At 40.9% G+C, this 25,509-nt stretch overlaps 1 protein-coding gene across 6 annotated transcripts in view; it reads right to left on the reverse strand.

Annotated features, from left to right (window-relative positions):
- Positions 1–6,981, reverse strand: part of TBC1D4 (TBC1 domain family member 4) — a 189,159-nt gene extending 182,178 nt beyond the window's left edge. For 2 of the 6 annotated variants that reach the window (XM_036455382.2, XM_036455380.2), the window contains exon 1: positions 6,092–6,979. In XM_036455382.2, the coding sequence (XP_036311275.1) occupies positions 6,092–6,589 (498 nt within the window). In that variant the 5' untranslated portion in view covers positions 6,590–6,979. Of the gene's footprint in view, positions 1–6,091 lie in introns of all 6 variants that reach the window. The other 4 variants (XM_036455383.2, XM_036455381.2, XM_036455379.2 and 1 more) reach the window with 3 other exon arrangements.
- Between the last annotated feature and the right edge of the window lie 18,528 nt (positions 6,982–25,509).

A 25,509-nucleotide genomic window follows, 5' to 3' on the forward strand; every position in this document is an offset into this window, starting at 1 on the left:
TAATTTGAAGCAGGCTCAGATTTCTGTCCAAAGTTTTAATAACAACATTAAAGCAATATGAAAATGGATGACATTGTATTCTATTTCTAGACAGGCTTTTATATTTTAAATTCCCCCATTGATCCTAAACATTTTCCAGTGGTTTAGTAAAAGGTTAGCTAGTTAGCTTCACCAGCCTAACAAATCATGTAGACTTTTTTCTTCCTATTAAAAGAAAAGTACATACTGGCATAACTACATCCAAGCATGCATTCAGCATTAATTATTATATTACAAATTTAATATGCCTATTTAACTTTGGAGAATTTCAATATAAAAGTGGGGAAAATACAAATACTCATATATATAGAATCTAAAATACATGATCTCCTTATATATAGAATCTGAAAATATAAAACTCATAAATGCAGAGAGTAAAACAGTGGTTGCTATAGACTGGCAGATGGGAAATCAATCAACCACATGAACAACATCACTGAGAGCAGGGTTCTAAAACTGTGGTCCCCAGGCCAGTAGTCTGGGCGTCATCTGGGAAGTGGTTAGCATCAGATCCAGCAGCCTGTTTTAACAAGCCCTCCAGGCGATTCTGACACAGAATCACGTTTGAGGGCCTCTGATTTATGACACACAAGCCCTGAAAAGGAACAGCCCCCATCTTCATTAAAACTCTCCTTCACAACTGGGAAGCCCTGGCACACATTTCTACCTTCCCCAAGGTATCACAGGCAAGATTCTACCATGGAGCCAGAGCACATTGACCTCCACCTCAGATCCGCAGGAAGGGAGAGAATGAAAAAATGACTACATCAAACAGAGGGAGAGGTCTACCTGTCCAGAATAGCGAACTACTCAGTAAGCAGAGGGAGAATTGTGGAAACTTGCACATTTTTGTTTCTCTAGTTTCCTGACTAGTATATTCACAAAGTTACTGAAAAGCTACTAACCATCAACTATGAGAAAGAACTGAAAAATAACTTTTTAAAATTACAATAAAAATTAAGTTGAAAATTGGTTACCTGAATAAAGCTCAGAAAATATGTTCTTAGAAGCTTCAAGAAATATATACATGTGCTCCCTGGTTAGAGTGTCGGCCTGTAGACCAATTCCCAGGCAAGGGCATGTGGCATGTACCTCAGTTGCAGGTCCCCCAGTCCCAGGTAGAGGCACATGCGAGACCCAACCAACCAATGTGTGTCTCTCTCATATGGATGCTTCTCTCTCTCTCTCTCTCTCTCTCTCTCTCTCTCTCTCTCTCTCTCTCTCTCTCTCTCTCCCTCTCTCCCTCTCTCTCTCTCTCCCCCTTCCTTTCTCCTTCCCTCCCTTCTTCTCTCCCTCCCTTCTCCTTCTCTTCTACTCTCTCTAAAAATCACTGGAAGGTGAGGTGGCTCCAGACCTTCCTGATGGGTCATAGGCAACTTTAAAAAGTACATTTTTTAAAAATCAATGAAAATTATAGAAATTAGCCTGGCCGGTGTTGCTCAGTGGTTGAGCACTGACATGAACCACGAGGTCAGGGGTTGATCCAGATCAGGGCACTAATCAGGGCACATGCCCAGTTGCCAGATCAATCCCCTGTAGAGAGCATGCAGGAGGCAGCAAATTGATGATTTTCTCTCATTATTGATGTTTCTATTTCTCTCTCTCCCTCTTCCTTCCAATCTCTGAAATCCAATAACTGAAATCAATAAAAACATTTAAAAACTATAATTGTTATGTTTTTATCTTTTAAATGATTGTTCTTGCTATAATTATGATCTCTAATTTTCCTGCTAAGAGTCACATGCAAATGATAATTAATTATAGCAATGTTTACAAACACTAACAACTCTTGCTTTTTATAATATACTAGAGACTCAGTGCACAAAATTCGTGCACTGGGAGTCCCCCATCCTGTGTGCTCTAGCAGTCCAGGAGCCCACAGGGGATGTCGACTGACAGCTTAGACCCACTTTCCAGGGCAGTCAGACATCCTTAGTTCTACCGCAGAGGCAAGAACGGCTCCTGACATAGCCACTGTGATTACCAACTGTGAGCCTGGCTCAGTGCGTCTGCCCCATGGTGGTCAGTGCACGTCATAGCAACCGGTCATTCTGCCATTTGATCCATTTGCATATTAGCCTTTTATTATATAGGATAATAATAAAAGCGTAATCTGCTAATTTAGACCAGACAGCCAGATGACCTTCCTGATATCCTTCTGGACGATCTCCTGGACGAAGCTGGGGCTGCGAGGGCTGAACCCCTGGCATGAATTTCATGCATTGGACCTCTGGTAGGGTAAAATACACATGATATAAAACAATTTCTGTTTTTTAGTAGGGAAATTGAGATAATGCTATACAGCCTCTTTCTGAAATTAGATAAAGATAAACATTTGAAAAATTTGAGTGACCCATTCTAGATCATAGGTAGAGAATTCTTGTATCCCCAACCAGTTTTACAACTCAATTTATGCCAGTGGAATTTTTTAAAGCTAGAAGAGGTAAGCACTTTTACTAGTTCAAATACCCAAGTTTTGCTGAAATATGCTAGACTGACAATTCCCCTGTGCAAGACTACACAGGCTTGAGCAAATGGGAACCACACTGTGTTGGCATATATTTGATCTGGAACTGGCTGGTTTGCTCCCAACCCCCACCTATCTTTGCACCTGGGAGAAACAGCTCAGTACTAGGCCATTCCCACTGAGGGCTCCTCCAGACACTCATCCTTATGTTACCTATGACCCATCAGGAAGGTCTAGAGCCAGAGGGCATGTCACTACGACAACTCCCCAAAACAGACCCACTCTACTATCAGTGCTTCCATCTCTGAGATCACATTCAGATCCACCCCCAAAAAGATGTTTCAACAGATATTCTGCAAAACCTCATCATTTTATATACAGAAACCAGTGAGTGGTTTCTCTTCATCTCTGGTTCAGCAGGAACACAAACTTTGCCATTTAACTGGGATCATCATTTGTCTCGGTTTACCCTCAACGATCTAGGTTTGTACTTGTTATGCCTGTGTAATCATTAATGGTGCCTCCTTTCTTCCTAAAAATTGTCCCGGATTAAACAATAAATTATAGCCCTAGCCAGTTTGACTCAGTGGATAGAGCATCAGGCCTGTGGACTGAAAGGTCCCAGGCTTGATTCCGGTCAAGGGCACATGCCAGGTTGCGGGTTTGATCCCCGGTATGGGACATGCAGGAGGCAGCCAATCAATGATTCGCTCTCATCACTGATGTTTCTATCTTTCTCTCCCTCTCCCTTCCTCTCTGAAATCAATAAAAATATGTTTAAAGTAATTAAAAAACAATAAATTATATAGTCATCCTACAGGCAGGCCCATTTCAGAAAGGGGACAGGCATGAGGGAAAGACCAGAGGCAAGTTTATTTGGGGATTTCTGCAGACCTCCAGCTCTAGGCTACCTTCCATACTTCAGTGACTGAGGAAAATACTTAGGAGAATCTCCCCTCGACAGGTGGTGAAGAATCATCTATTATCAGAGTTTTTACTTAATAGACGCTTCCCTAAAAATGTTTCTCATGTCCCCTACTATGAAAGCCATATGAAATGAATTCAGATACTCAAAAGGATATGTGTCAAACAGCACACAGTGTCTGATGACTGCACTTGTCCACTCAACAAATACTAATGCCAAAGACTGAAAGCCAACCCTCAGATGTGTTTTGTACAGCCCAGAGAGGATCCCTAAATGTTTAAGATAGTTGCTAATATTTTAAAATATGGATGCATTCATCAAAATCCCAATTTCCACTTTCTCGTGGGAAATCAGAAACTCTGGCAGTACTGGGTTTGTAATCTGTTCGCTTGGTTTCTAACTGGAGTACAACAGCACCTTAAGAAGACACCCACTGTGTAGTCCTCCACAGTCCTCATTCAATCCTCCTCCCAGGCGTTAGAGTTTATAACCCCTAATTTATGGTTGGAGACAACCCCTAGAGGGACAACATCTGGCCTTTCAAAATAGCAAACAGAAATTAATCCATTTCTTCAGATCATCTATGCTCAATCAGTGTGCTGAAAGAATTTCTAAAGCATGCAATAACTGACTATTAAGGCACTGACCTCTTTTCCTTTAGATTGTAAAAAAAAAAAAAAAGAAAGAAAGAAAGAAAGAAAGAAGTCAACAGCCTACACAACAATAGCTGTCCAGTGTGCATGAATCAAAAGTATATCTATTTTTTTATCAGATCGGCAAAAAAATACGTATTTTTTTTGGTGTGCTGCAGAATTTTAGTAATTAGTTTGTGTGCCATGAAACAAAAAAACAAAAAAAAGATGGAAAATCACTGCTTTAGATCAAAGATTCAACTGGGAAATAGCAATAGACAGAAAGTGTTATGTTTGTCTGTTTTTTATCAAAAAGACACATGGCTTCCACTGCTCCTACTTGAACAAAAGGAGGACATGAGCCTACGTATATTATTATTATTAGTTGTAAAGTAAAAAGCATACTCAGGCTCTAACACCTAAATATATCATGAAGGTAAATAAAAGAAGGTGTTTTTAGCTGACTACCAATAAATACCAGAGGCACTCAGGCTGCACTCTAATTTCACAATATAGGTGAAAGATTAAAAATTTCGAACAAATAAGCATAAAATGCAAATTATTTTAATCATGTTCAGTTTGGTATCTTAAAATAATCTGTGGTGAGATGCCTTACCATAAATATAACAGTGGTCACATAAGCTAAAATTGCTCTCTTCAGTTTGGGAATTCTGTTATTAAACTAGTTTATAAAGTGACTGATGAAATCTGAGACAATGAGCTTTTCTTTCCTTCAATTCGGCCTCAGGCTGTTTGTGAAAATCTACTGGACAAACAGAATGTCTTTCAATTACTGGTACTAAAATAATGAATTTTTTAAAAATTAAAGCCTTATTTATAGGCTATTTTTCCCATCTGACTATTCATTCCCCAGCTACCAGAGGAACAGCCACATGGTGCAACTGAGACTTTGCTTATTTATGTTTTGACAACACTGTTTTTTCCAAAGTACTATGCAAACATTAAATAACTACCTCCAGAATAGCGTTTCCGGAGCTTTTGATGTGGTAAAAACTCTTCACACATTTTTAAAGCCTGTTCTCAAAGACACAATCACTATGGTAAAGTTTTGTTTAGATTACTCTCGCCAGGAGATTAAAAAAAAAAAAAAAAAAAAAAAAAAAAAAAAACCCGCGCTAGTTTTTAAGGAAGTGAAAATACACTGTTTGGCAACAGGCACCCCGAGGTAGTAAACTCTGGAGAAATTATCTTAGAAAACAGATTCGACCACTTCGGAGACACTGATTTTTTTTTTTTTAAACCACCCAAGTAGGCATTGATCCTGCCTCCAATTAGCGCATAAAAACATGTTTAACAAAACTCCACTCCATACCTAAACGCAGATTGGTCCTGGGCCAAGAATCTGACAGTATCTAGTAACTTTCCCTACAGAGCCTCCCAGATCGAGACCCGCAGGTGCTTCTGTGACCAGGAGGCGACCATCCAAATGGGTCAAGGGGCAGAACTCCACCAAGACCAAGGGCGAGCGCGGGGCCTCCAGAACCCCAGCCCTCCCCTGCAGGTCCCTCTCAAACACACACATGCACACACGCAAGGCACTGGCCAGGCATGTAATTTATCCGCAGTCACACTCCGGGCACCGCGATCCTCCCTGGACGCGCGCAGCTCCCCGCAACCTTCCGGCGCCCGCCTGCTCTTCCTCCTCGGTCCTGGGACCTCTCTGCCTCCCTCCCTTTCGCTTGCTTCAGTGCTCCGTCGGACCCCGCCACCTTACACCCCCAACCCGCCCCAGAATGCTGGTTTCCAGACTCGGGGTCCGAGGAAGGAGCGCGGCCAGCTGGCGCTCCAAAGCGCCACGCGCAGAGCGCGCACCGGCAGGCGGATCCCCAAAGCGGGGAGCCAGCGCCGTCAGGGCGGATCGCGGTGCCCGGAGTGTGACTGCAGATAAACGACATGCCTGGCCAGTGCCTTGCGTGTGTGCGTGTGTGTATTTTAAGAGGGACCTGCTCTCCCAGCGGGCGCCAGACCCTCCCCCGCGCCCCCGAGCAGCCGCCGCCGCCGCCTTGCCTGGTTGGGGTCCGTGGCGCGGAAGACGTGGCAGGCCATCTGCGACTCGGGGTCCTCGGGCTGCGCCTTGATCAGGTAGGCAAAGTAGGTGAGGTCGTGGCTGTTGTGGATGAAGCGCGAGATGTGCTGCGCCTTGTGCTCGAAGATGAACACCGCCGAGCTGGGCTGCGGGGCCGCGGGGCCCGGGCCGCCCTCCGCCCCGGCTCCGGGCGCGGGGACGCAGCGGAGGAAGGGCGCGCTGAGCACCAGGAGCACCTCGCGGGGTGCGGGCGCCCCGCAGCCGCCCGCCTCGGGCTTCTGGCTGCGCCGACGGATCTCGGCCATGAGCCAGGGCAGCATGGGCAGCGTGGTCCTGCGGTCCAGGCACGATCCCCCCACGTACCACAGCCGGAACAGCTTGTCGCCGGGCTTCCCGGGGCCCGGCGGCGCCGGGGCGCTCGGCTCGGGCTCCAAGGGGTGCGGGAACGGCTCGTCCTGAATGCAGCTGGGGGGCTCCATGACTCGCGCCTCGCCTCGCCCGGGCTCCGAGGCGGCAGAGAGAGGCGCGCCGTGCGCCCCCAAACTCCCAACACGGAAAGGCGCTGCCGAAACTGTGCCAACTGCCTGGCCGGGACCCTCGCGCGCGCCTCGGGGCGACCCAGACGTGGGCGCTCAGCGGCCCGGCCCCAGGCTGCACTGTCCCGGGCGCAGCTCCGAGGATCCGGCGGCTGGCACCTGGGGAGCTCCGGGCCGCTGGACGGGTAGGAGAGGGGGGGTTAGATCGGCATGCCCCCTTCTCCGGCTCGGGCCTACGGATCGGTCTCGCCCCTTCCTCCGCTGGCTGCTCCGCTCCGTCGGAGGACGAAGCCAAGGATCCCCCGCAGCCGCCGGTGGCCGCTCCTCCCGCGCCGCAGAGCCGCTGCGGCCGCCGCGCGCCCCGGGCCGGCTGGGGAGGGCTGGGCGGGCGGGACCGGGCTGTGGGCGGGAGCGGGTGTCTGGGGGCGGAGCTGACTCCTGCGGGGGTGACCGGCTGTCACCTGGAAGGTCGGGGCGGCCGGGCTTCCACGCGATCGGTCTTCCGAAAGGGCCTGCGAGAACTACTCGGATGGAAAAATAAACCAAAACAAAACGTGGCCTCGCGGGGGTCGCTCCTCCTCCGGTCTCCGCCGCGGCCCAACTCGCTGCTGCTCCTCCTCCAACTGCTCCCGTCCCTCCCTCGCTCCTTCCTTCCTTCCAGGCTGCTTCTTTCGCGGGGCTGCCACCCCGCCTCCCGTCCTACGAAAGCATAATGGTGAAGTCGCCCCTCCGCCTCTTCCTCTGGCCCCCGTCCCAGCCCGCCCCCTCCAGCCCGCCCCTAGGGCAGCCAGTCCTGCTCCTAGCGCTCCCCGCACCAACGCGGCCTCTCTCATCTCTGCCCTCTTCTGGGCATCTCTACTGCCCCCTGGAAAGGGGGCCACTCTTAATGGGGCGCTGGGATTTTTTTTTTTTTTCATTAATAGTATTTGCATGGTTTCAATCCCTTTTAAAGATTGCATAATTTCTGAATCTTATTTCCTAATGTGAAAAATGCTCGTGTTTTAAATCATATCACAATAAAATATTGTACAATAATTCTAGCCAAAACCGGTTTGGCTCAGTGGATAGAGCTTCGGCCTGCAGACTGAAGGGTCCAGGGTTCGATTCCGGTCAAGGGCATGTGCCTTGGTTGCAGGCACATCCCCAGTGAGGCGAGAAGCGGGGGGGGGGGGGGGGGGGGGATGCAAGAGGCAGCTGATTGATGGTTCTCTCTCATCGATGTTTCTCTCTATCCCTTTCTCTTCCTCTCTGTAAAAAAATCAATAAAATGTATTTTAAAATATATTGTAATTCTAATTTCTCATAAAAAAATATAACACTGTATAAGAAATATGAATCTTCCTAGCTCTTAATGCAGGCAGCTTCTTAAAATAAGGAAAAATCATATGTTAGTCATTATAGGTACTCAGTTTAGAACTAGTGTAGAGACTTCTCACCCTTTAATATGTAGTGATATGTATTTCCAAGGACCTCAAGAAAATTTTAGGGATACTTGGGTCATTCTAATTTTAAAGAAGTGTTTTTTACTCATTTTAGCAAATCGGACTCTTCTCTTTTTACTCTTACTGAATTATAATTAAGAATTAGGTAAGAGGTAATCAAAATAAATGGGGAAGATACTAAAAATTCCCAACTTTTTCCAAAGTACTTATAGGAAAAATGAAAACCCAGGTTTCTCTCTCTCTCGCTCTCTCTCTCTCTCTCGCTCTCGCTCTCGCTCTCGCTCTCTCGCTCTTTAGTTCAATGTTAGTCTCAGTGTCTATGAAACCCAGGGAATATTTTTTTATCCCATTTATGGAAGATCATTATAATCAACTGCCTTAATTCCTATGCCGAATTTATGGGTGCACCTGATAGCTCTCTTGTAAATAACATCTAAACTCTAAGATGGAGACATTCGTTACTTAGTTTTAGTCATTTGGTTTAGCCACTCCACCACAGGCCCATGTCTTCAAAAAGTGGTAAAAAGTTCTTGGAATGTGGACTGAAACCTAGAACCCCACCAGAAACTCTCACAGACAGACCCATTTCTCTAGGCCACATATCTGAGATCTAAAAACAAACAAACAAAAACAAGGACCTGAGAAAAGCATGAAAGTCTTGTAGGTTTTATCTACCAAATCAACCAGCTTTGCACCCAGGACTGAATGTGGAGTCCCAGCAGGCCATCACCTACTGGTAAAAGAAAGGAGCGCAATAAACAGCTTTCACTTATTGACAACACACACACACACACACACACACACACACACACACACGACATTTCTTTTATTACATGACATCCTAAGTGCTATTGCTTCCTGCTCTGGAATGCCCTTTGCCCTTTCTTTGTAGGTTTTTGCCATGTTTCTCCTACAATGCATTAATGAATATTATTACTGTCTACAAACATCTGATCCTCTCTGCCTCCTGATACATGGGAAGATAACTCTTCCCTGCCCTCTGGAAGTTAGGCACAGTCACGAGACTTGTTTTGACAGTGAAATGTGAGCATGTGGCAGGAGAGTAAGAAGTTGGGGAAATTCCTTGACACGTGGAATAAGGGAAACAGATAAAATAATTAAACAAGGCAAACAAGCTGAGAAATTTATAGCCAGCTAATGAATCACAGGGTTTTATCTTCCCCAAACAAATACACTTCGGAGCAAATGGTGTATACATTCTAGACCAGCGGTCACCAACCTTTCAGACCTCACGGATCACCATGGTCTGCGGACCACCAGTTGGCGACTGTTGTTCCAGACCATTTTACAGGGCCAGGTGGGCCTCTGTCCTGATCCCAACTTCGTTGAAGTTTTTTTTATGACATTCTTTGAAAATAAAACTAACCAGAAAATGGCCCCTGACCCCTCTATATGCACATTTTGATGAAGCAACATATTGAAGGAAATATCTGAAAGGCTACTAAATATTCTGTTAAGATCCTCCCCTAGGATTCTGGCTAGCCAAAGAAAGATAAAAAGCCTCAAGATAAAAGGACACATAGCTTGCTCTCACTGGAGAATACCCACACTTTGTATCTCTGTTCTTTTTGTCTAACGGACCTCACAAGACTTGCAACCAGGGGAGGAATGGGCAGTGGCAGCTTGTCCAGGGTTTAACCTCATCCTGTCTCCGAAGCTGCCTTTTATGTGACTTTCCAGTGAGCTAAAACAGCCCAGCCTAGGTTCTCCTGTTACTTCTTCTGGGCCTCTCCTTGTTTCACTGTCTCAAGCCTTAATAAACATACTCTCAAAATCACCTGGACCCATGTTGTGAAATCTTTCCTGCATGAATTCAAGAACCCACACACTACTGGCTGGCCCACTTTGGGCCCAGACCCTGTCCTGTATAAAATAGAACTGACTTGAGTAACAGTTTGAGTAGGAGCATTAAATTGCCGGTAGTCAATGATCCAGCCTACTTTTGCTCTCCATCCACAGTCTTCCCTTCCAGTAGCCATCATGGAAACATGTCCATATAGAAGATCCTCCTCATCAACGCAGCCCAGAATAATCAGAAGACACAAGGAGGACCGTTGTCCTGGAGAAAGTTCCAGGCCCATAGCACACTTCTTATGAGTGAGAAATAAGCATTTTGTTCTGCTAAACCACTGAGATTGTGGAGTTGTTTAGTACTGGGTGTTAATCTACCCTAGATTATTGAAAAACCATATTATACTATAATAAATAATACATTGTGTCTTTTGTTACTTGTTATATGATCATTTATACATTTGACTAATTACATTTATGAACTAGATGATAAGCTATCAGTTTCTTACCACCATTGTATCATCTGCAAAAACATAGAGAATTGCATGCACATAAAAAAGTGCTCATATATATTTGATCACTTGAACTTAAAAAAGATAAGAGATCAAGGTACAATTTTTTAAGGATTTGGTAGATATTACACACAATATGCAGATCTGTTATGTTTACTAAATGGTAGGGCCATAAATCAATTTAAGACATCCAACCCTTTCACACCCAACCTCACACTTCTCTCAAAGAGGGCCAAAGAATATGCTCATGGAAAGCATTTCCAACAATCTGCAAGAAAATGTCCTGAATAGTCTTCTAAGCACTTCTACATATTACCTCCAATTTGAACAAATAGTGTGTGTGTGTGTGTGTGTGTGTGTGTGTGTGTGTGTATGTTTTTAACTTTTCCTCTAACATCCATCTAAATTAATGATGTCAGGGAGGACCAAGATGCAGTGTAGGTAAACACCAATACTCACCAATCCCACAAACACACCAAAATTACAACTAAAATATAGAACACCCATTATTCAGAACTACCTGAAATCTGCTGAATAGAAGTCCTACAACTAGAGAAGTAAAGGTATATTGAGACTTGTAGGAAGAGCAGAGGTGCAGAATGGGCTGGTCCAACACCCACATTTATTTAATTTAAAGGGATATCTAGCCGAAGCTGGTTTGGCTCAGTGGTAGAGCGTCAGTCTGCAGACTGAAAGGTCCCAGAATCGATTCCAGTCGGGGGCATGTACCTTGGTTGCAGGCATATCCCTGGTAGAGGGTGTGCAAGAGGCAGCTGGTTGATGTTTCTCTCTCATCGACGTTTCTAGCTCTCTATCTCTCTCCTTTCCTCTCTGTAAAAAATCAATAAAATATATTTTAAAAATAAAAAATAAAATAATAAAATAAAAAGGATATCTAGACTGTGGAGGTGGGCTGAGGGGAACAAGGGGTCACATCCACTCACAAAACCCCTCAGCACACGGTTCCAGTGCTTGGAAGAGAAGCCCCCAAAACTTTGGGCTATAAAAGCCAGCAGGGATTATGGTTGAGTGACACAGAAGCTGTTGGAGTCCCAGGCAGTTCCTCTTAAAGGGCAAGCACACAGACTTACTCAGACTCACTCCCTCTGTGTGCAGCAGCTTTCCCATATGAATTGTGTGTCCTAGCTCAGGCTTCAGACATTCCTAAAATCTTTCAAACAAGCAGTAGCTGGCCTCCCATTGAAGGGAATGGGAACCTTCAATGGGAGGCCCCAGGGCTGGCATTAGATGCAGACTGCTTGGTTTCACAACTGAGCCTCTCCTAGGCACTTCCAAGCCCAACACATGCAGCAACCATCTTCACATAACTCTGTAGCTCTTGGCAGGTGGCTCAGACAGAATACAGACAGTGGCTTTTCACCTCCAGTGGGAGGAGAGGGGTTTGCAGGGCACAAACCCAGTGCACTAGTGGAAAGCTTCAGACCATGCCAGATTAAAATTCTACACGTCCATGAGTGATACACTCAAGGGGAAAACTTAGTGAGCACCAAAACCCCACTGAAGTAAGTTTTCCTCCATAAGGGTGTCTTCCACATAGCATCTCTCCCACTGTAGTTGCAGGTGGTCCTCACAGCCAGTTGGCCAGGGAGGAAATTCCTTCTAGTGATGCCAACAGCAATCAGGGCTCAACTACAACAGGACAGTGTGCACAGCCCATACAGGGATGCACCTAGAATGCCCAGCTCAGGTGACTGGAGAGGTTGAACCACTAGGCCCTACAGGACACCTACTATGCAAGGCCACTCTACCAATTCCACAAGACACAGCAGCTGTACCTAATGCATAGAAAGAAACACAGGGAAACAGCCAAAGACATGTGGAGACAAAGAAATGTCACAAATGAAAGAAAAGAAGAAATCTCCAGAAAAATAAACAAATGAAATAGAAGTAAACTACTAGATACAGGGTTCAGAAAAATGGTTATAACAATGCTCAAGGATCTTAATGAGAGCTTCCAGGGACTTAGTGAAAATTGCAAGGATCTTAGTGAGAATTTCAAGAGACTTAATGAGAATATCAAAGACATAAAAAAGTACCAGTCAGAAATGAAGGATACACAAACAGAAATGAAGAATAATTTACAGGGAATCAACAATAGAGTAGAGGATTCCAAGTATCAAATCAGCAATCTGGAATATGAGGAAGCAAATCAGAAGAGCAAAAATAAAAAAGAATCTAAAAATATGAAGTGAATGAAAGGAGCTCTGGGACAACTTCAAAGGTACCAACATTCATATCATAGGAGTACCAGAAAGAGAAGAGAGAGAGCAAGATATTGAAAACTTATTTGAAGAAATAATGACAAAATACTTCCTGTTCCTGGTGAAAGAAATAGATGTACAAGTCCAGAAAGCATAGAAAGTCCTAAACAATAGGAACTCAAAGAGGCCCACACCAGGACACATCACAGTTAAAATGTTAAGGATTAAGACAAAGAGAGGATCTTAAAAGCAGCAAGAGAAAAGCAGTTAGTTACCTACAAGAGAGTAACATACAACTGTCAGCTAATTTCTCAACAGAAACTTTATAGGCCAGAAGGGAGTGGCAAGAAATATTCAAAGCGATGAATAGCAAGGACCTGCAACCCAGATTAATCTACCCAGAAAAACTATCATTTAGAAAGAGTTTCAAAGACAAGAAAACACTAAAGAAGTTCATTACCACCAAATCAGTATTAAATGTTAAAGGGTATTCTTGAAAATGAGGAAGAAGAAGAAGAAGAAGAAGAAGAAGAAGAAGAAGAAGAAGAAGAAGAAGAAGAAGAAGAAGAAGAAAGCGGAGGAGGAGGAGGAGGAGGAGGAGGAGGAGGAGGAGGAGAAAAAATATGAACAATAAAATGGCAATATATACATATATATCAATAATTGAATCTAAAAATCAAAATAAACAAACAAGAAATCTAATGAACAAAATAAATTGATGAATAAAATAGAACCAGAGGCATGGAAACATGGAACAGACAGAAAAATCTCAGAGGGAAGTGCAGGAAGAGATTCACCTAAAGAACATATGTATTTATGCATTACTTATGGACATAGACAATAGGGTGGTAAGGTCTGGGGTAGGGTTGGAACCAAGTGGAAGAAGGTAATGGGGGCATCTGTAATACTCTCAACAATAAAGATGCAAAAATAAATAAATAAACAAACAAACAAATAAATAAATAAATAAATAAATAAAGGTGTTAGCATGAATTAGAAGTTATAACATCCCATCAAATCCTACTTTAAAAATTTATACTGCATGATATACATAAGGGTGTGAGCTAGTGTGGTGGTATAAGGCTACAAAGGTTTGTTGCAATTTCTAAGCTGGTGTCCTTACTTCTTTCTCTTTCTCTCTCTTTCTCTTTCTCTCTCTCTCTCTCTCTCTCTCTCTCTCTCTATCTATCTCTCTCTCTCTCTCTCTCTCTCTCTCTCTCTCTCTTTCTCTCTCTCTCTCTCTCTTTCCTCTCTTCTCTCTCTTTCTCTGTCTCTCTCTTTCCCTCTCCTTCCCTCCCTCCATCTCTTTCTCTCACTCTCTTCCGTTCTGTGATCCCCAACATTTACTTTCCTTCCCTGCTTAAAATGTTTAGATAAAGATATATTTCCTAAAGCTCAAAGTACAAATCTTTCTAGTTTTATATTTGCTGCTCCCTCATCCAGACAACTTCTCATTCCCAAATTTCTTTGTTGTCTCTATGGGGTTTCGTAGGCTTCTTCTCCCTGATTGCTCTTGTTCTCTATATTCCCACAACTTGAATTTCCCCACACTTCACTAATTGAATACTTAATCCATTGTTCAAGACCCAACTCAAAGGGCATCTCTTGGTGTGAAGATATTTCTTACTTCCTCAGTCAGAATTAGTGGTCCTCTCTTCTTTGCCCTCTTTAAATAAATTACACAATTACAGCTCTTATCACATTCTTTATAATTAATTATTGGGTGGTTTTTCTGTGTTCTTCACCACAAAGAGAGCAACTTGAGTAAAGGGATTATTTATTTTATCTCATATTTCCTCTAGCAGAAATTACAGTAGCTGTAATTATTGACTGAATGAATCAATTGAATTGGATTAGTAGCAAATTAGAATTCAAGAATCTAAAGATTAAATATGGGTTTTAAGGCCCAGAGGTGATATATCAAATTATTTAATTAGCTGATTTCTGGAAAACATATAAATATATATACCAGTTCATTATAAAATAGGGTTTCCCCTATTGTTCCTCCTTCCCTGTGACCTTCCCTATCCCAGGCAGCCTGCACACTGCATCTTCACTGCTTCAGGGAAAGGATGACACAGCAGAACACAGATAACAAAGAGTCCATTCTTAGCTTTCGGGTTTCAAAAGCTAAGGACAAGGACCTGGCAAAGGCAAAAGATTTAGAATATACGCTCTGAGTAAGTTTCTCTTACTTTAGCTGCTAACGAAAGTTTGTCCAACTTGGGAGATGGTGATAAAGAAAGAAAGAATAAATAGGGATAACTGCTAGAAAACCAGATATGAGATAAACCACAAGTTATGAAATTCTGTACATTTGAATGAGGATATTAGTGTAGAGAAATTAAACACTTCCCCTACCATATATTCCCTTATCATTGAGTGTAATTTCTCAGTTATGTTTTTCAGAATTATGTGGATTTGCACTGATATTATGACTATTTTCTCTTGAACCTAATGAAAATCCTTACAAGTAGTATTAATGGTGCATGGTGGGGAAAGTAGTATTAATGGTACAATAAAACTATTTCCAATGGGCTATAAAACACTCTAAGATGAATCAACATTAAGTTTGTAATGGATAAATAATTATTAAAGTTTTTCTTGCTGATTTTAAAATGCATCATTTAAGCTACTAATACAATAGATATTAAAATGAAAAAATATACATGTATATTTAAATTAACAATAAATGTTTTGAATAGTTAATATATGTATATGGTAAAAAAAAAAAAAACTCAAAGTTTTTAAAAATATATAAATATAGCAAAATGTCGCTCTACCACTCCTTTCCCCAGCTACCCATTTTCTTCCTGGAAGCACCCATTAATGCAAGTTTATTAAATAAATGGATCTAAAAATGAAATCATAGGCTCGGCACCCGCCCGCCCACCGGCCGTGCCCTCGCTCCAGAGCCTCACCTTTGGCTCTGCCAGCATCAAATTCTCCATGGCCTGGACCACCACCTTGAAAGCAAAGAATATGAATAAGTGTCATAGCACTGTACGGAGAGAAGAAGAAAATCAAATCCAATGAGGTGAAAAAATAATACCTGACACCTCCATCCGATGTCTAATGGACATCTCAGAATTAACATGTGCAGACCAGGCTCCAGATTACCTGCCCCAATGCGCCCTCCCACAGCTTCTCATTCCAGTCAATGCCATCTACACCCTTCCAACTGCCCAGCTGACCACAGGGTCAATAAACCTGTTGGCTCGACCTTCAAAGTACCATATCTGGAATCCAAGCTCCATCTAGCACCTCTGCTCCCATGATCCTGGTCAGCATCAACTTGTGCCTACACTTTGCAAAAACCACCTACCGGATCTCCCTCTTTTGGTGCTTGCCTCCAGCAGTATACTTTGAGTCTTTTCAGTCCAGCTCAACTCCTCTGCTTTAAATAAAAAAATAAAAAAAAAAAGACTAAAAAATCCACTAGCTCCCCATCTCATTTAAGCTAAAAGCCAGAGTCCTTACTATAGCCTCAATATTCCTTCTCTCTCTGACCATCTCCTACTACTGTGTTCCTTACTTGTTTTTCCAGTCCCATTGGCCTCCATGCTGTTTCTGAAACACAATGAGCAAGCTCCAGTCTCATGGCCTTCCCCTTTGCTGGGCCTCTGCCACCGGAATGATCTCTGCACTCCCCACAACCCACTCAAAACAGAACAAAACCTAGGATGTTGTTTCCTTACCTCCTTCATGTCTTCATTCAAGTCTTCTTTTCCCTGTAACATCCGTGCCTAAGTTCTCTTCCTCTCCTTGCCATCATCATAACATACTATATAATTTGTTTTATTTATTGTCTTCCTCCACTATAATGTATGCTGCCGAAGTCAATGATTCTTGTTCCTTTTTTCGCTGCTATTTCCAAAGACACAGTGTAAATGAATGAATAACTATGGTATTAAAAATAAATAAATAAATAAATAAATAAATAAATAAATAAATAAATAAAATCATAATGGTCACCATTTATTTTTTTTTTTAAGAAGCTAATGACACATTTATTTACACAATGGAATATTACTCAGCCATAAAAAAGAAAACTTTACCTTTTGTGACAGCATGGATAGACCTAGTGAGTATTATGCTAAATAAAGTATTCTTGTCAGAGAAAGACAAATACCATATGACTTCATTGATATATGGAATCTAATGAACAAAATAAACTGACAAACCAAACAGGAACAGATTCATAGATACAGAGGACATACTTACAGCTATCAGAGGGGAGGAGGATCTTAGGCTGGATGAAAAAGATGAAGGGATTAAGCAAATAAACAACAAACAAACAAACAAACAAATAAAGCCTCATAGACACACACAACAGCATAGTGAATACCAGAGTGGAACAAGACATGACTTGGGGTGGGATGATACAATATACATCTGAAATCTATATAATTTTATTAAACATTGTTACCTAAATAAATCCTATAACATTTTAAATTTAAGTCAATAAAAAAATAAGCTAATGATATGCAGTATTGGCATAGCCCCATTCATGGTTCAGTATAAAGTCAGAGCAAAACATACTTAGGAACTGATAGGGAGAGAGAAAGATAGAGAACTACATTTTCAAACACATTTGTATTAGTTTCTTATTAATTTAATAACAAATTGCCATAAAAACAGTGGCTTAAGACACAAATTTATCAACTTACAGTTCTGGAGGTCAGCAGTCCAACATTCATCTCAATGTGCCAGCAGTTTCTATCCTTTCAGGAGATTTAGGTGAAAATGCATGTTCTCCCTTTGTCTAACTCCTAGAGGCAAACTGCATTCTTCGGTTGTGCCCCTTCAATCTTTAGAGACAGCAATAGCCAGCTTAGCCTTCCCCATATCGCATTACTCTGATACTGAGTCTTCTACATTCTCTTTCTACATGTATGGAACTTTACTCTTATTGGGTCCACCTGGTTAATCCAGGCCACTCCCCCTAATTCAAGGTCGGTTTATTTGCAAACCAGAATGCCACCTGTAATCTTAGTTTTCTTCTGCCATGCAAAATAACATATAATTTACAGGCCCTAAAGATTAGAATGTAGATATTTTTGGGGATGTTCATTATTCTGCCTATGGTCACCATTTATTGAGTACTTACTTTGCACCAGGGATTATCATAACAATCATATGAGACGGGTACTACTATTATCCTTCTTTTTAAGATGAGAAAACTGAGACATACAGACATTAGAAAACTTTTTTAGGGTCTCACTTTGGAGGTGGGAAAATTGTGGGGGTTTTTTTTCAGGGATTATGCTGTCCCCCTTACGGACAGCAGAGGTGGGAAAGTTTTGATTCAAAAAAGGGCCACTGCTTATATAGTGTACACAAATAGGTACTATACTAAAGAGAATAGTTAAGAAGAAACTAGCTGAACTAGAGTAATAGTTACTAAGATAATAGAGCTTTGATAAAACTTAACAATGATACCTTTAAAACAGCTTTAGGCATTAAGAATTACTTTATTTGCTTATTAAGTAATGTATATTGAATATCTGCTATGTTCCAGGCACTGTAAACAGACTTGCCATTCTTATGGAGCTTGTCCAATAAGGAAGGCAGACAAGTGAAAGCAACTACAATATTGTGTGGTATATAGAGCTAGAAAGTGCATAACAGCAATCTAAAATATGAGACACTGCACCAGGACCATGTGACAGATGGGGGAGGGGGGACTATTAGTGGAGGCTGAAAAAATAGCAAGAAAATGATTTTTCAGTAGGAGACTGGAAAAATGGTGAGGAAATCGTTATAGAAACTGAAAAAATAGTGACCCATGTTATGTGAAGGTGAAAGTATCACCTGCAGAAACTTGAGAGATAGTCTACCCACTTACTTGCTGGACTTTTGGATTTGAGCTAGAAGACTTCCAAGCAGAAAACTAAGAATCACTTTATTTACTTACTAAGTGACTAGAGGCTCGATGCACGAAATTTGTGAAAGGGGCTCAGCCATCACAACCCTAGCTGCCTCATGGCCCTGCCCCACCTATTGGTCATTCAGGAAGGTCGTTTCACAGTCCAGTCTAATTAGCATATTAAATCTTTATCATATAGAACATATATTGAATACCTGCTATGTCCCAGGTATTGTAAACAGACTTGCCATCTTCCTGGAGTTTTTCCAGTAGAAAGTGGCTGAAATATAAGGACCTTCAAGAAAGAAATGGATTTTGAAAAGAACTGGTCAATTTGTAAGCAGAACTTAGAGAACTAATAGAGGGCCATCATTTGTCAGCTTGGAATGTAAATTATGTCTTTTTAGAGCTTCTCAAGCAAATAAAAGAGTCTCATATTAAGATAAAGGTCATAAGGATAAAGTTCAAATCAAGTTAAGACTATAAAACAATTTTTTAAGACTTCTAAGGAATTAAATTGTTGGTTTCTCAGCTGAACAAAATGGGTTCACTGGAAGCTTAGGGATGCACTAGTAGTCCCACAGAAGCCTGATCCCATAATAGCAATAAGTCAGGGTTTTTTGTTTGTTTTATTTTTTTTAAGCCTGTCTTGAAAACATCTGTAGATTTGGCTTCTAGAGCATGGAGTAAACTTTAATCTAATTTATAGAAATCCCCCAAATTTCTTAAGGGAATAGTACTAACAAAAGTATTGCCAGCCTGGACCAACAGGGACCATGACTATCCAGATTGGAAAGAGGTTTCTGGGCCCCTAACTTTAGACAGACAGGAATAGGCTGAGAAAGTTGCTCAAAGGAAATATAAGAAGATGAATTGGAATTGGATATTTGGCATTTTAAGTATCTGTAGGATATAAAAGAAGAGAAATCAGAGGAGTTGACAGATCTGGACTAGAAATAAAAATGTGAGTGTCATTAGCATGTAGGAAAATACAAAATGACAAATCCAAACTTTCAGCCATGGTTGAAATAGAGGTGAAATCTGGTGACCTTCCACTTCACAGTGTTATTCAATGAGATCCCTTAATAGAAGCAGAAGATTGTTGACATGAGTGCTTTGGAGGTTGCAAAGCCCTGTACTACTTTTACATTATCATACTAGTCAGGTTCCTGGGGGAGAGGGGGAGGCAGAAATAAATTCAAATTAAGACTTGAATGAAAGGTGTATTTTTTAATAGTTTCGGGGGGTGGGGGGAGACATTGATGTGAGAGTGAAACATGGATCTGTTGCTTCCTGCATGTCCCCCACCAGGGATCAAGCCTGAAACCTTTTGATGCACTGAACAATGCCCAACCAAAGAGCCACATCAGCCAGGGCTCCAAAGAGTATTAACAAAAGTGTGGGCAGGATTGATGGGACAACAGAATATCAAGGCTTGCACCGTTGAGAGACTTGCACCAGTGGGAAATCATTATTACACCTAGGACTAAAAAGTCAAGAGTAAGAAGTAGTATTAATGGAACACAGGGGAGGCACTGTCCTAAAGAACCTATAGTTGGGAAGGGATACAGCAATTGCCAGGGATCTGGCACTGAGCAGGCAGGGAGCAGAGAAGAAATTCCTGGGCCTTGCTGTCCTTCTGTGTTACATCTCGTGCTGGTATATCTCCCATTGAATAAGCCAAAGTAGCACAGGTGATACAGTCTTCAGAGGACATTGTCTCAGGGCATAAGGCAAGAAAGACAAGGGCAGAAAGCATATGTAGATGAGCAAATGGAAAATAACTACCACAGGTTTTGGCATAAAGAAGATTTAATAATATCTATAACTACATATCATAAATGCACAAAGAATATATAGCATGTATATAGTTGAGTTGAAGGCCATGTTCAGTATATGTACAAAGTTTCTGTATCTTATGAATCACTGGACAACTTGCTAAGGATTTCACTTTTAATTATAAAAGGATTATCTTTACCATCATCAAAATCTCCTTTGAAATGTAACATTTACTTGGGCTGCTAGATATTACAAAGTTTGTTTTCCATGTTTATTATTATTATATGTATTTATATACTACATCAGTAATGCATGAAATTATATCTGTTAGGGTGTTTGCGGTAAGATTTGACTTCACACATATATCTACCTTGTAATATGTACCCAGCATTGTGATGACTAAGAAACTAACTATAAACCTAGGAACTTTGTTCTGTCACTCCACTGGTATGTATTTGCATGAAATATATTGTCAGGATTCATTAACACATTTATTTTGGCTTTCTCCTTATTTTAACAAGACAATCTTTGTGGTTCCAACCACTTCGTGTCTAAACACAATGTATTTTTCTTTCATGATAAGGATGATAATTACAGTCTTAGGAGCTAATGACGTCAACCATAGAGTGCCAGCAATGAGAAAGAAAGATGGCCTAGGAAACCCTGAGGAACATCAACATGTGAGAGATATACAGACTAAAGTATAGCTTGAAGAAAGACTGAGAAGGATGAATCGGAGACATAGGAAGATGGTAGTATCATGGAAATCTAGTGAAAAAAGAAGCAGTCCATACTGTATTTTAAAATGCACAGTGAAAGCACTTTTAGTGAGAGCCACCAGAGCAGAAAATAGAGTGCTGTGGGTTGTAGAATGAATGATACATAGAAATATAAAAATACTAAGTATGGGAAATGTTCTAGAGAGGCTTTACTTTGAAGAAAAGAAAGATAGGCTGGTAGATGAAGACAGGAGTAAGGTAGAAGGAAGGCTGGTTGTTTTTTCAATTTGGTTTAACTTAGTTGGTTTTTAACTGAAAGAGAGCATTGATCATGGTTAAACACTATTGGAAATAAACCTGTAGAGTGAGAGAAGTTGAATCTACAAAAAAAAAAAAAAAAAAAAAAGTTATTCAATGAATGGAGCATGGTGTCTAATACAAAGTAGGTGCTCAGTAAGTACTTATGAAGTAAATGAGTGGTTCCCTGAGAAGACAGAAGGGCAGTTAATCCAGAAAACCGGTGAAAGAATTGTCTGTAGTCAGGAAATAGGATATCTCTTCCATCAAAAAGGCAAAAAGAAGGAAATAAATGTGGATGAAGGTCACTTGGTAGATATGGTGTCATCAAGAACTTGAGAGAGTCCATCAGATGACTTCTGTTTTCTCTGTGAAATAGAAGATGGAATCATCTGGGGAAAAGAAAAAAGGGATAGTAGTTTGGAAGGACTGGGAATAAAAAGGTTTATGAAAGTCTTTTGTTCTGGAAAAAACAAAACAAAAAAAAAAAAAAACGCTTCAGAGAAAATTCCCTTGAAGCAGTTGCCAGCCTCTGCAGTATGTGTGTTGGCTGGTGAAAGGAGCGACCTGTATGTATCATATTTCCAGAAATGGGCCTCATACTGAATCAGATGAACTCATCATCACTTGGCACCTTTTCTTGTATCTTCCTCCCTTGAAGCCCTAGGCCATGATCTTCAAACACTTGTTCTCTCCTTTGTTTTCTCAGCATTGTCCCACCAGATTAGTCCTTCCCACAGAACTTGAGTCATCTTCGGGCAGAGAAGCCAGGGCCAAGGAGTCTGCCCTAACACCCCTGCTCCAGTCTCCCAAGGGCGTAAGTCCCTCCACTTTCTCAGATGACTGACAGTGGGAAGGACTTCTCCATTTGAGATGAGTTCCTGCTGAAAATCTAAAGAATATTACCTATGGCTTCTAATACAAGGAAACCCCATCAGGATATAACACAGAAAACCTAACACCCCTCTGAGAGAGAAAATAGTCGTAAGATGGGTGGTTTTGTTATACTACCAGGGGAAATGTCAAACATGTATACAGATAAATATTACCACACATCACAAAAATTGAACAGAATAATAAACTATACAGTATGTTGTTTTTAGTCATTATCTAACCAATGAACAAGATGTAAAGTATTTTTAAATTAAATTTATTGAGGTGACATTGGTTAATAAAAATTATTTTTAAGTTACAAGTATACAATTTTATGGTACATCATCTGTATATTGTATTATCAAATCTCCTTCTGTCGCCGTATATTTGAGCTTCTTTACTTTTTACTACCTCCTCCCCACCCCTTTCCCTTTGGGAACCACCATCATGTTGTCTGTGTCTGTGAGTTTTTGTTTCCTTGTCTTGTGTGTTCATTTGTTGCTTTCAGTTTTATATCCCACATATGAGTGAAATTATATTGTTCTTGACTTTTTCTGTCTGATTTTGCTTAGCATGAGATTTTCAAGATTCATCCATGTTGTCCCAAATGGCAGTATTTCATCTTTTCTTATGGTTGATTAGTATTCCATTGTATATAGGTACCATATCTTCGTTAGCCAAGAGAAATAAACAAAAAGGCATCCACACTGGGAATGAAGAAGTAAAATTGTCACTTTGGGCAGATGACATGATTATTTATATAGAAAACACTAAAGACTGCACCAAAAACTATTAGAAGCAATAAACAAATGTAGTAAAGTTTCAGGATACAAAAATCCACTGCACCCTATATACTAACAATGAAATTTCAGAAAAATAAATGACAATTCCTTTTGAAATTGCAACAAAAATAATAAAATACCTAGGAATAAACAAAGGGTGTGAAGGACTTATACACAGAAAACTATAAAACATTTTTAAAAGAAACAGAAGAAAATACAAAGAAACATCTTTTATAAACTCTAGGGAATTTTAAATTACTTCTCATAAAAATTTTAGAGGATGCACACAAACTTATGAATAATACATATAACTTCATAGAATACTTTGCCAAAATAATTGATTACCTAGTAGTGAGACTACTTAGGAGAAGACACTGAAAAAGGTAGCCTAGGAAATTTTAAGCAAACCGAGGGGGGTGGGGGGGAGGGGATCGGGTTAGGGGATGGAAGAAACAAAAATGACTGAGGGGTTAAAAATACTCCAAGAAGCAGAGGGACTGCCTCAGGTTTATATAGTTACCAAAGTTTCTCATTGTTTTTCTCTAATATGTGTGGAGTAAGTTATTTAGACCAGACAATATTTTTATAATATGGCTATAACTATAGAGAGGAATGATTAATCTCTGTTTTGTATTATTAAATTCAACCTTTAACTTCAACCAAACTCTTCTTTCAATTAAGCATTGTGATATTTCTTCTTCTAAATTAATTCTCCCTTGTTCAGTAATCCATTGCTTTCATTAAAATAAAAGGCACTGAGAGGCAGGTCTTTGAAAGAGGAAAATTTGCCTGGCTAACATTGCTCATGGTTGAGCATTGACCTATGAACCAGGAGGTCACGGTTCAATTCCTGATCAGGGTATATGTCTGGGTTGTGGGCTCGATCCCCAGTGTGGGCGTATAGGAGGCAATCGATCAATGACTCTCCCTCATCATTAATGTTTCTATATCTCTCTCCCTCTCCTTTTCTCTCTGAAATCAATAAAAATATTTTTAAAAGAAAGAATTGCAGCCAAATGTTATGCAAAATTATAGGAAAAAGAAGAATGAGGGTCAGAATAAAATCCCCACAACCATGATGAAAAACACTTCAGAAAGACATACCAAGAAATTTAATATTTCAAAATAAGCTAACAGAAATTGAGAAAAGTATAGAAGCCAGGAAAGAATAGCATAAACTTTTAAAAAATAGCAAAACCAGCATCTGCAGTCATAAATCGAGGAAGCAGCCAAGACCTTTGCTGAGTGTCTCTCTGCCACCTTTTCCTACTGTCCCTTCAAACATCAGCTTGAGCCTATTATTCTCCCGGGTAGCTTCACCTTGTCTGGCCGTCAGCATTGTGGACATACAGCGGTAGAGTAAGCGCATGATGGCTTTCATTAAACAAGAAACCAATGAGAATGCAGAAAAAATAGAGGCAAAGGCAATGTGAAATGTTAGAAAGGTTATCTTGTGATAACAGAAAGACTGAACATTATGGAAAATTATGAAAATAAATGTAGTTTAAATAGTAGAAAGAAATTCAGATGTCCATCTTTCTTTAAATTTATCTTTATTATTGAAAGTATTACAGATGTCCCCTTTATTTCCCCCAATGACCCCTTCCATCCCCCTCCTGTCCCCTCCCCAGGCCTTCACTGCACTATTGTCTGTGTCCATGGGTTATGCATGTGGGCACATACATCCTTAGGTTAAGATCTTCCTGCCACCTCACCACTTCCTTCTGAGACTCGTCTGTTGCATGCTTCCATATCTCTGGATTTATTTTGTCCAGATATTTATCTTAATGAACCAAGCAAGTTCATAAGTCCTGTGAGAGAGAACTCACGAACATGGACAACAGTGAGCCAGAAATGACCTTATCACATACCTACGTAAAGCAAATGAGACACTCAGCAAAGTGGTTGAAGATACAACCAGGCACTGAATGCTGGAAGCATTGGTCCTCCGGGATTTGTACTAGTTGCGCTATTGCCCCTAATGACTATTCATTGCAGGGATCAGGACCTCCTGGGAAAAGCCGAAGTACAAAAAGTGATCCCTATAATAAAAATTGGCACCAAAAAAGATGTTGATGTCTAAATTGATCAGAGGCCCACCTGTCTGAGTCAATAGCTGGCATGGTGAAATCCACAATGGAGAGCACAAAGTAAGGTACAAATGCTACAGTTCTTTTATTTTTTAATAAAACATGGCAAATTACTAGGATTAAAAAGTATTTATTATGGAAATTTTCACACACAAAAATACAGTGGCATAAGGAACCCAAATATACATACTACCCAACTCCAACAATTATTAATAAATGGTTAATCTTCCACACACACCCCCATCTACCAGCAAGCTCCCCAGCTGATTTGTACTCACCTTATAGTTTGAACAACACTACCTCAAAATCTTATCTCTCAAGGGTATAATAAGTTTCATTCATTCAATAATCTTGACTCTAGGTGTACACTTGGTACAAAGTAGGCACCAAGTATATGATTGATGAATAGTTAAATGTCTATACCAGAAAGCAAGGGTTTTTCCAAACAATCCTCCTCCCCCAGTGG

This window comes from Pipistrellus kuhlii, unplaced genomic scaffold, assembly GCF_014108245.1.
Source record: "Pipistrellus kuhlii isolate mPipKuh1 unplaced genomic scaffold, mPipKuh1.p scaffold_m20_p_3, whole genome shotgun sequence".
NCBI lineage: Eukaryota > Metazoa > Chordata > Mammalia > Chiroptera > Vespertilionidae > Pipistrellus > Pipistrellus kuhlii.